Source organism: Gymnoscopelus microlampas, assembly GCF_963454915.1.
Source record: "Gymnoscopelus microlampas genome assembly, chromosome: 10".
Classification (NCBI taxonomy): domain Eukaryota; kingdom Metazoa; phylum Chordata; class Actinopteri; order Myctophiformes; family Myctophidae; genus Gymnoscopelus; species Gymnoscopelus microlampas.
The window spans coordinates 46,003,448-46,015,917 of NC_139947.1; the positions used below are offsets into that span (position 1 = coordinate 46,003,448).

The 12,470-nt window shown below is 45.8% G+C and overlaps 1 protein-coding gene across 3 annotated transcripts in view; it reads right to left on the reverse strand.

The window, feature by feature from the left end:
• Positions 1-12,470, reverse strand: part of lamb2l (laminin, beta 2-like) — a 62,515-nt gene that overhangs the window by 18,355 nt on the left and 31,690 nt on the right. For all 3 annotated transcript variants that reach the window (XM_084068546.1, XM_084068548.1, XM_084068547.1), the window contains exons 4-15: positions 12,321-12,456; positions 11,752-11,825; positions 11,103-11,291; positions 10,428-10,491; positions 9,829-10,031; positions 9,256-9,376; positions 7,821-8,009; positions 7,290-7,469; positions 6,825-6,937; positions 6,193-6,272; positions 5,734-5,890; positions 1,070-1,210 (exon numbers count right to left, since the gene is read on the reverse strand). In XM_084068546.1, coding sequence (XP_083924672.1) covers positions 1,070-1,210; positions 5,734-5,890; positions 6,193-6,272; positions 6,825-6,937; positions 7,290-7,469; positions 7,821-8,009; positions 9,256-9,376; positions 9,829-10,031; positions 10,428-10,491; positions 11,103-11,291; positions 11,752-11,825; positions 12,321-12,456 — 1,647 coding nt within the window. The remainder of the gene's footprint in view (positions 1-1,069; positions 1,211-5,733; positions 5,891-6,192; positions 6,273-6,824; positions 6,938-7,289; positions 7,470-7,820; positions 8,010-9,255; positions 9,377-9,828; positions 10,032-10,427; positions 10,492-11,102; positions 11,292-11,751; positions 11,826-12,320; positions 12,457-12,470) is intronic.

A 12,470-nucleotide genomic window follows, 5' to 3' on the forward strand; every position in this document is an offset into this window, starting at 1 on the left:
ATTGTAAAGAAGATCACCAGTTTGTAACTTGAGACTGTACATACAGTACATGTGTACAGTACGTGTGTTTGATCACAGCGTACCTACAAAGACTGCTTTACAAACGCATACCTGTGTCTGTGGATGGATGTGTGTGTGTGTGAGTTTGTGTGGGTTATGTGTTATTGAACAGTATGTTGACAGGACAGAAGACAGGTAATGGCTACAGTACAGCATGCCTTGAAGCATTTCTGTGGACTGTGTGTGTGTGTGTGTGTGTGTGTGTGTGTGTGTGTGTGTGTGTGTGTGTGTGTGTGCGTGCGTGCGTGCGTGCGTGCGTGCGTGCGTGCGTGCGTGCGTGCGTGCGTGCGTACGTGCGTGCGTGCGTGCGTGCGTGCGTGCGTGCGTGCGTGTGTGTGTGTGTGTGAGAACCACTGCCCTACACAACACTCTGGCCTATGTGGAATGTGCATGGATGCTTCCATCGTGCCTCCACATACTGCATCTCCACCTCTAAAGTGCATGGGGCAGTGGCAAAGATATCAGCTTGAGTATTTGTAGTGAAAACAAATCTCCCACCATTCCTGAAGGCATTTGTGAAAATGTTATCGGAGAGCAGGATTGTTTAGTTTAGATTCTAACCCTAACTCATGCATTTGACTTGGACTAGCAGGCGGGGGAGGCATCGTACCTTCTGTACCGTGACATGTCTACAGGAGTTTGATCAATATTTATTTAAGTGTAAAGAAATGTTGATATCAGTGATTTATGCATGATAATTTATACTCTGTCATACAACTATGTATACAGTATATCAGGCTTTAGAGGATACATTGAGGTCACCTAATATTGCATTGGTTGCACTAGTTTAGTTTATTTGCACATACAAAAACTGAGCATTTAATTAAAGCATATTGCAACTTTGATAGACAAGTCGTCTAGTAATCTGAAGGGTTCGACCACTGACTCCCCCAATATACATGTAAATGTGTCCCTGAGTAACCCCTAACAGCTGCCTCCGTGTTACCAGCTGGGTAATGCTGTAAAAGCAACTTCACAAAATATTATTCCACCTGTTAACAGCCTGTACCGTTTGCTGCAGCTGGCGGATGCGTCTCAACGCTGCCCTCTGTTGCTGGGCGGTGGCAATGCGTCTGTGGCGACGATGTCTTCTCAACTGATTGTTGAGGTGCTGCACGCAGTCGATCTCTGCCTGGGGCCTCGCCTTGCCCTGGGAGAGGAGAGGAGAGGAGAGGGGAGGGGAGGGGAGGGGAGGGGAGGGGAGGAGAGGAGAGGAGAGGAGAGGAGAGGAGAGGAGAGGAGAGGGGAGGGGAGGGGAGGGGAGGGGAGGAGAGGAGAGGAGAGAATGCAAAAGCAGAGTTTGGTAACATTTTGAGAGTGGACATGAAGAATTAAGAAGACAGGGGTTAGGTTGGGCCAGCAGGTGCTGATATATGGCAGTAAGACAAAATTATATCTGTGTAGGGTTAGGGTGTGTGTGAGTGAGAGTGTGTGCGTGCGTGCGTGCGTGTAGCTCACTACTGTGGTTTGCATTTGTTCTCTATAGGAGCTAACTTTACACGCGGTGCCCCAGTGGATTTCAGTGGGACATTGAAAGAAAACAGAGGCCATCGTCAGGGTTGTGTGTTTCTTGGCAGCGCTCAGACTCCATAGCTGAAGTGACCCATGAAACTATTACACTGCATGGATACCAAACTGTCACAATGAGTTAGTGCTGCCCATCACCGACGAACACACGCATGCACACACAATTTGTGGAAAGTAACTAAGTACCTTTACTCAAACACTGCACGTACGTACAATTTGAGGTTCATTTACGTTACTTGAGTATTTCCATATGATACTTTATACTTCTACTCAGATTTCTTCTTCTGTACGGGTACATAAGAGAATAATAAGTTTTGTTCTCGTTCCTCAGACATTGTAGTATCACTAATAACAACCAGTAAGACTCCCTAATCGGGAGATAAGCGACCGTAGGTCACATGTATACAGAAGAGGGCTGTAACGGCGATTGGTTCCTAGTTGTGTGGGCAATGGATAGTTTTGTTTGGTGGTCTAAATGTGGGGTTAGCTGTGACATGGTGGCGTTTATGTGGGCAGAAAACGTGTGTTTATAGGGGAAAGGAGGGATTGTTTGTGGGGGGCAAGCCCCCGAGTTACGGCATTTTATGTGAGCTGCAGTGGCAGGGGGTCCTCCACTGGGGGCGCCACCACTTTTGCATCCGTTCTGGAGCACCAGGAGTGGGTGGTCCCCGGGAATGCCCCGTGAGCTGCCCCGTTGGGGTGGTCATTTGGTAATTTGTCCACATGTGCTCATTTTTTACACTTGGGGGTCCCCGAGGCAGCTGGGGGTCCCTGGAGCTCCGGGGGTCCTTGGAGGGTGTAGTTTGGCAGGTAAGGAGTGTGTGTGCAAAATGTGGCATGGATCGGGGCAATGGGTGCGGAGATATGAGCAGGGCAAAAGTGTGACGTGTGTGACGGAGTGACGGAGTGACGGACGGACACCTGGAGCAGCTTTCTGTAGTAAGTGCGACCTACGGTCGCAATAACCAGTAAGACTCCCTAATCGGGAGATAAGCGACCGTAGGTCACATGGCATTTTATGTGAGCTGCAGTGGCAGGGGGTCCTCCACTGGGGGCGCCACCACTTTTGCATCCGTTCTGGAGCACCAGGAGTGGGTGGTCCCCGGGAATGCCCCGTGAGCAGCCCCGTTGGGGTGGTCATTTGGTAATTTGTCCACATGTGCTCATTTTCTACACTTGGGGGTCCCCGAGGCCGCTGGGGGTCCCTGGAGCTCCGGGGGTCCTTGGAGGGTGTAGTTTGGCAGATAAGGAGTGTGTGTGCAAAATCTGGCATGGATCGGGGCAACGGGTGCGGAGATATGAGCAGGCCAAAAGTGTGACGGACGTGTGTGACGGAGTGACGTGACGGACGGACACCTGGAGCAGGTTTCTATAGTAAGTGCGACCTACGGTCGCAATAAATATACCTATATACAACAACTAGGAAATTAAAAAAGGAATAATAATCAAAGCAGCAGCAGACTTCACTCAATCTCACTAGACTCCACTACAAATATTGTACTTTCTACTCCACTATAATTATTTGGCAGCTTAAGTTAATAGTTACGTTGCAGATTTAGATCTAACACAAAACATACATTCACTGATACATTATGTTGCAACATTAAAATGATGAACACAATGATGCATTAGCCTACTAATTACAATCTAATAATTTGATTGTGAATTTGGCCATTCTGCATAATGTGTACCTTTACGTACCTTTACATTACATAGTAATGTAAAACAATGGTTGAAGTACGCATGTCTTTATTCACAGACACAGACAAAACAAAGGTTCTCACAGCTAATACCAACGGTACACTATAAATCACAAACACAAACCCATATCTCTATTTTCCTTAGACACCCGCAAGTCAATACTTCCTCAATTTCAACATTCCCACCATGATTAAGTTGTAGTGTGGGGAGACTGGGGACTGCCTGAGCTTGCCCTGAAGGAACTTGGGGGGGGGGGGGGGGGGTGTATAGAGGAGGTGCAGATGGTGGAGAGGAGATAGAGGAACGATGTTGGATGAGATTAGAGCACACAAGCGCTCAAGTCTGCCCCTGTCGTCTCGCTGCTGAGGACACACATAGGATGCTGATGAGGACTGTGGTATTGTTGTCGACATTGTTGTCGTGGTATCGCTGTTGGACATGCCAGGACAGATTGTAACGGGAGGGAGAGAGAGAGAGAGAGAGAGAGAGAGAGAGAGAGGTTGACATGGGGTACAGTGGAGAAAGGGACACTGAGGAGAGGGGTTGAGGGCAGGGGGAAGAAGGGGGGGCAGAGGGATGAGTGCAGGTTGGCACAGGGTAATGGCGGATTCCAGAGCTGGGGTTCTTAACTAGGTTGAGATGGATGGTCTGCCTCACAGGGGCTGCTGGATTTAAAATAGCATCATGTGCCAGACAGTGGAACCCATAGTGAAATATAGATCTTAACACCCATAAAATGGGTGTTCTATAAATCTCACAATTTGCCTCCTCCATCTCTACATTTCTCAATCACTGGCACACACACGCGCACACGCACACGCACACACACACACACACACACACACACACACACACACACACACACACACACACACACACACACACACACACACACACACACACACAGCATATTCTCCTGGTCTGATAGGCATCTTTCTGGTGTCTGTACCAGCCATGTACTGCTCAACTCCCAATACACTCCCACGTACTATATACACTGATCACTGATCTCTGATAGCGCTTTAAGCACACACACACACACACACACACACACACACACACACACACACACACACACACACACACACACACACACACACACACACACACACACACACACACACACACACACACACACACACACACACACACACACACGTATGAACCCTACATGCACGTATGCACGCACGCATACACACACGCACGCACACATGCAACCACAGTTTAAAATCCAATTGAAAAAGGACAACCTTGAATCTGTGAAAATTGGGAAATCACCTCATGTTCCAGACACAACATGGCGATGTTTGGTCTTCAACTGGACTGTACATACAGTATAGAGACAGTCACACATCTAATGGTCTGGCCCTCTGAAATGTGTTTAGGGCATATTATCAGAAGCTGGTTCTCAAACCTTTTCATGTCAAGAACCCCTACATTTATTGTATTTGGCCACAGACCTCCTCCATCTGAAATGATGTTGTGCCAGAGACTCCCATAAGAGAAGATTTGTGTTCCCCATTCCTCATTTTGCTGGGGACCTCCTTGAAACCCCTCCAGGACCCCTGTGGGTCCCCAGAACCCACTTTGAGAACCACTGCTGTAAAGCACATCAATGGAATTAGGACCTTCTGCTTTCATCCTGACTGCGTGGTAGTTTAAGACCATGCAAGTTCACTAGGCAAGACCATACAAAGACACCGTACATGTTCAAAGTAGTAGCAAAACATGTTGCATTTTGCAGTATCATTTAGTACTGACACCCACATGGGATGATGTTACAGTGAGTCACACATATTGTATCCGAGCACATCTGTTGCACTGACATTTCTTTGGACTTGACACTATTGGCAAGGCAAGACGCATCATTTTCTTCCAGATAAAGAAACCGAAAGGGAACCTCTCCACAACCACATGACACAGGAAACAGAGTTTGAACTATCACTAACCTCCCATGTAACGAATGACTGCAAAACATATGGGTTGTCTGGATACACCGTAGTGATAGGAATATGACTGATCTATCTACCGTGAGATATTTGCATGGTTGATTTGTACAAAAACATATCTAATGTCAGTTGAATCAAAGCTCTCTTAACTTGAGTTACTGTAACGGTAAAAGAAGCAGTCGAAAAAGGCTGGCACAGATCAGAGTTTTGAGCACTTTCAGTACCAGGGATCAAACCAACACTCTTAAACTATTAGCCATCCTCTATGACCAAATCTTTGCCTGAGAGTTTGTGAGAAGACTTTGTGAGTTACATTACTGTGAGCTAGTCAGTTAGTTATGGTGACTTACAGTGAGCTAATCAGCTTGCTGACAACTGAAATATTTTCAACTCTGGGGCATTTTTAGGCAAACATCGTGTCGTTTTCAGCTGGGGAAAATATCTCCTGGGTGGACACAGCCCCTAACAGTGTGTACTGTACATGGTGTGCACTCACCGGTAGTGCAGGGTCATCAGGGGAGTGTCCGGTGGCCACCTCAGCTTCATATTTATAGTAGTCCAGTGGAGCGCAGAAATAGCCAGGCTGCACCTCTGAACACTGTCGACCAATCAGATGCCTCCTGCAGTCACACTGGCCGTTCTCCACCATGCATCTGAAGGCAAGCACACAAACACACATGCAATTATTAATATTATTTTATTTACTTTTTTCCCCGTTGTGGTTGTGGTTGAAACTGTATACATAAATTCATACAGTAAATGCATAGGCCCACACACGCACATCATGAATGCCATACAGTACATGCAAGTGCACGCGCACACACACACACACACACACACATGCACAGCCATACTGTCAACTGTATAATTGTGTGTATGTGTTTTTTTATTTTTACTTTCCCCTTCACTTGCGCATGCACGCACGCATGCACACACACAAAAGCTAAACCCATACCTATTGTTGTAAGCTCCACCAAAGTCACAGTCACATGATCTGCAGCCAGCCAGGTCATTACTGAGTCCCCAATACTCAGGCTAAAGCAGACACAAACACAAACCAAAATATATACACATACTGTACATACATTATGCAGCCTATTATGATAATATGTATTTAGCTGTCTTACAGTATGTACTAATGCACTAGCACCATGTGTTAGTATAACTGGATAAATTAACACTGAGGATTTTACTACATACAGTAAAAGTAAAACAACCAGAGATCTCAACCACTAAAGGACATTCCTGTACATTTAATGTCCTTTGCAAATAAAGGCATTCTGGTTTGAGAACACATGAAGCAGACAGCATCAAAAGGTCAAAGCCAGCTGTGTAGAAACAAAACCTACTATCATTGTGAATGTGAAGTAAAACTACTGGAACAATGCATTAATGTTTGCTGAGTTAAAAAAAAAGAAAAGAAACCCATATTACACAATGAAGGAGCTGTTTACACAAAAGACTTTACAAAATAGCTAACTGCCAATATTTTGGTCTCGACTGTTAAGTATATGATACAGCCACACTTTAACTATGTTGCGTGCTGTGCGACAACCCATTTTGAAGGGAAGAGAGAAGGTTGCTAACCAGACACTGGTTGCAGTAGCGTCCGGTGACGTATCTTTTACAGGAGCAGTCCCCGCTGATCTGGTCACAGGGAGCTCCCATCATAATGATGCCCCGAGGGTCACAGTTACATGCTGTGCAGCAGGCACACACACACACACACACACACACACACACACACACACACACACACACACACACACACACACACACACACACACACACACACACACACACACACACACACACACACACACACACACACACACACGCATACACACAAAATGAGTGTTATAACAAACGAAACGGAAATCCCTGTTTATTGTCACATTATAAGTCAACCTCTGCGGCTAGTGATGTGTAGACAAACACACGCACACAAGCACACACACACACACACACACACACACACACACACACACACACACACACACACACACACACACACACACACACACACACACACACACGCACACACATACTTACGTTGGCAGCCAAGCGGGTCGTTCTGGCTGAGTCCATAGTAGCCCTCTTTACAGTAGTCACAGCGTGTGCCCTTCACATGGGACTTACAGCGACACTGGCCGGCTATCATACCCATATCTGGATCAGTGTGGCTGTCACAAACACCCCCCTCCAGAGAACCCACGGGATCACAGTCACAGGCTGAGGAGAGGAGAGGATTATTGAGTTACCTGTGGACAGTCTGTGGGTCAGGACAAAATAAACACAGCCAGCCAGTCTTTCAAGTACGGCTGGGCAATATGGACTAAATCAAAATAACAATCATTTTTACTGAATACCTCAATATCAATATAGTGACGATAATATCGTATTGTGACGTTAATATACATTTTCTTTTTTCACAAAATGTCAATCTACAAGCTCACAGCGCATCGCAATGCAACTTTTAGATCACCTACTTTCACATTTTTTAAAAGTATAAAATAAGGCTTAAGTGATTAAAACCAGGAAAAGACAACACAGAAAAGACACCCTATACTTTGAAGCACTCACCGATGCAGACGCTAGGGTCCCGGGTGTCCCTAATGGGGTCCTGGTAGTAGAAGGGTTTGCACATCTCACAGTTGCGTCCCATGGTGTTGTGGAGACAGTCGTCACACACTCCTCCACTGGCGTTGCCCGTGGCCAGGTACACCGCCATGTCAAAGTGACACTGGCTGGAGTGGCCGTTACAGTTGCATTCTGGGAAGAGGAAAGGAGGGAGAGAAAATGAACAAATGAGCCTGAAGAATTTATCAGATACAGTACATGACTTACTTGTTTGTGTATCTGTCAGCCTGTACTGTATGTGCGAAGAAAGTGTGTTTGTGCATCAGGCATGTGTGTGGTGTACTGTATGTTATCTGTGCATTGTGTGTTAAGTGTGAATGGCAATGTGTGTACTGTATGAGTGCATGCATGCGGCATATTATCTGCAGATGCATGAAGGTAGCTCTCCACCGCACCGACGTAAGCGGCGGTAAGTGTCGGAAATGTCTGTTGCCGAAAGTCCAGTGTTGAATGGGTGGTGGGCACACTGTCACGTCGGGTCGCAAGTTATAGGGAAGCGTTGAAAACCGCAGCTACAGGCTATTTCTAGTACCATAGTAGCCGTCTGTCAGTGCCGGCCCTCAGGTGCATTCAGCAACCCTGTGTGTGTGTGTGTGTGTGTGTGTGTGTGTGTGTGTGTGTGTGTGTGTGTGTGTGTGTGTGTGTGTGTGTGTGTGTGTGTGTGTGTGTGTGTGTGTGTGTGTGTGTGTGTGTGTGTGTGTGTGTGTGTGTGTGTGTGTGTGTGTGACATATTTACATTTTTGACAGCTAATACACCAGATGTTGTTGTGGTTGATGAAGAGTCCAGGGAAGTGTCTGTTTTAGAGATAGCATCCACCTTTGACCTTAGCCTAGAGGAGGCCTTTATGACCAAGGTCATTAAATAGAACCACTCCTACATACCATCTCAGAGCTGGGTTATAGGTGCAGACTATTTGTTTTAATATTTGGCAGCCTGGGACATACACAGACTAGTTGTTAGAGGGCTTCAACAACTTGCCCAAAAAAGCCCAAAAAGGAGGCAAAAAGGCTGGCAAAGTATTGTGCTATCTCTGCTATAATTGGCAGCCGCCATATATGGCGGAGACACTGTTACTTATACCCCTAGAGTACTGAGTGACATGCCTATTGTATCATGAAAACATATGCCATGATTGTGTCAATGTAACCCTTCCCTGTATGTATTCTCCTTTATGTGGACATAAATAAATGGTTAAAATGTGTGTGTGTGTGTGTGTGTGTGTGTGTGTGTGTGTGTATGTGTGTGTGTGTGTGTGTGTGTGTGTGTGTGTGTGTGTGTGTGTGTGTGTGTGTGTGTGTGTGTGTGTGTGTGTGTGTGTGTGTGTGTGTGTGTGTGTGTGTGTGTGTGTGTGTGTGTGCGCGTGCGTGCGCGCCTTACGCCTGCAGGTGTGTGGGTTGTCTGCCTCAGCTGGTCTCCAGGGCAGGTCGTTGTGGAAGTGTTGACAGCGCTCGCAGTTCAGACCCTCTGTGTTGTGTTTGCACACACAGCGCCCGTGGATCTACACACACAGACAATGCACACCATGAATGACTGATATGGACCGGACGCTAGTGTCCTATGTCACCAGAGAGCATTCTATGGTGTAAAACCTACAGAAAGACAAGCTATAGTGAGCCATTATTTCTTACCTGCAAAGTAGCTCAGTGCCAATTGGCAGCACACATTGGCACACCTAAATCTAACATAGCTATCATTAATTTTATTAGCTGCAGCTGCGTTCCTTACTAGCCAGTCGTGTTTTTACCCATCTGTAGATTTGTACCTGTACAGGTAAACAAACTACAAACTCAGCATAGGGCTTCATGCTCTTTTAAATGAACGCTGAGGATTTCACTCTGTAACCTATTCTAATCTAAAACATGCAGAGAAATGCCTTGAGGTCCCACTTGGGAGTGTGGCTGCAGAGCTTAAACGTAAAGTAACTGAGGGAAGGTTCATTCTCTGTCTCACCATGCCACTCTCCCGGTTCTCCACCCCCGGCACAGGGGCGCACTCAGACGCGTGTCCATAGCAGAAGCAGCTGCCTCGGACCACCAGCTCATAGATGGAGTAGTAGTACTTTTGCAGCACGTCATGACGACGGTCCAGCAGGTTGTCTCCCAGGGTGTGGAGCTTGGTGAAGTTGATGCGCAGGTTGGTGATCCGCAGAAGCTCTGGAGAGGAGGTCATGGTAGGATTTAACCACTTGAACCCCAGCATCCACATTCATTAGCCATCTACAAGCTCACATTGTGTGTCATTTTGCTGAGAGAATGAATGTAGCCTTTTCTGATTTATAATTGTAAAGAGAAAACATATTGTACTATTAATGGAAATTTTAATTAAATCGCTTTTTTCAAAGACATCTTTCATAAAAAGACAAAGTTAATTGGTTAAGTTATTCTGTTTTGTTCTGTTTTGTCACTGTTGTGACAAGATAGTATATCTACAATTCTGACAATCTTATTAACATAACACCTTGAGACATAGATGATCTATAAATCATAGCTATATATCACAGATTAAAATATTATAATTAAAACATTTGGAATTTGAACATCCTTACTAACCTTGAATGTCCAGACTGTATGGGTCCTTCACATGGATGGCAGGATCCAAAACTTTATAAATCACCTAGAATTTAAAATGGAGAGTACTTCAACTAGAAGGACAAAATGACTTCTAATAAAAATGTAAGTACCTTAGGGTAGCACAGATGCAATGTTCAAGGTGAGTGAATAAGGAAAATGCCACTACTCCAACTGCACCACCACTGTAAGTAAGTAAGCCTTGCCGAGCCACGTGGCCCATAGGGCAGGAGCCTATCTCCTGTTTCTGTAGCGTCGGGTGGCTTGATGTACAAGTACACACCCCAGCCATGATGTACAAGTACACCCCCCCAGACAAGACGCTAGTATGTCACAGGGGATTACCCCTAATCCAACCCTCGATGCTGAGTGCCAAGCAGGGAGGCACTGGGTCCCATTTTAATAGGCTTTGGTATGAGCCGGTAGAGGAATCAAACCCCGACCTCCCAATCTCAGGGCCGCTCTAACCACAAGGCTACCGTACCTCTATTCATTTCATACTGCATTCCATGATGAGAATAGTATACGATAGGTAAGATAAGATATGATAATTATTCATATACATGTGCATGAATATATACATGTATATTAATTAAGTAATAAGAACAATAATCTTTATTCTGACATAAGATAAGCTAAGCTAAGATAAGTCTGTACCTCTCCTTCGGTGGAAGGCTCAATGTCTGAGTAGCGCTCCTCACAGATGACGTCGTTAATGTGGTGGAGTCCAGTGGCAGGTACGTTGGGGAAGGTCTTGGTACAGTTGTAAGCAAAGTATCGGTATGGCCGCCATGTACGACCGAAATCAGACGAGCGTTCGATCAGCATGGCCGCAGGACGGAACGTCTGAGGAAAGAGAGGAGAGTTTTGTCTCTGTCCATGTGTGTTTGTACTGTATTTCTTTAGTCATTCTTTGTTAAAGGCAATTTTTTAAATATTTTCCAAGTGGCCTTTTTTGTTTTCTAACCTTCTGCTAAGATCCGCATCTATGTTTTGTTTCATTACAAAGTAACAAAGATCAATTGTTGACAGAGAGAAAATCTGAAGCATGTGAAAATAGAACTGATCTGATGTTACATGAGAGCTTTTATTGCGTGTTGTTCACATTATTAGTTAGCATGTTAGATTTATGTCTTTTGGAATGCAGCCGGAGATGAAGCTTCTCACTCTCTCTCACACACTCACACACACACACACACACACACACACACACACACACACACACACACACACACACACACACACACACACACACACACACACACACACACACACACACACACACACACACGGTACACGTACAGACCTTAAACTTCATGATGAGATGTGTGAAATGGAATTCAGCCTCCAGGTTGAGTCTGATACTGACACTCTCCTGTCCTGTGTAGGTGTCACAGAAAGATGTCAGGTATTACCATAGCACACACACACACACACACACACACACACACACACACACACACACACACACACACACACACACACACACACACACACACACACACACACACACACACACACACACACACACACACACACACAAACACACACACACACACACACACACACACACACACACACACACACAGTTCCCTCTTCACCGTCTAGATCAGTCACTCTGTCTCTTTGATAACATATCTCCACTCCTTATTGAGTAATTACTCTCCAGGTCTCTCTCATATGTTTCCTGCCCCCCCCCCCCCTCTTACACACGTATGCACGCGTGTGCGTGCATACGTGTGTAACACACACACGTGTGTAACACACACACACACACACACACACACACACACACACACACACACACACACACACACACACACACACACACACACACACACACACACACACACACACACACACACACACACACACCATTGACAGACTGCCACCAGGTGAGCTCTCCACTGGGGTCTCTCAGGTAGATGACGTTCTCCACACGGTGGCTGTATCTATGGCGGTATGAGTCGTAACGATGCTGGGAGTTACACTGGAAACACTTGTCTGACTCCTACAGAGAGAGGA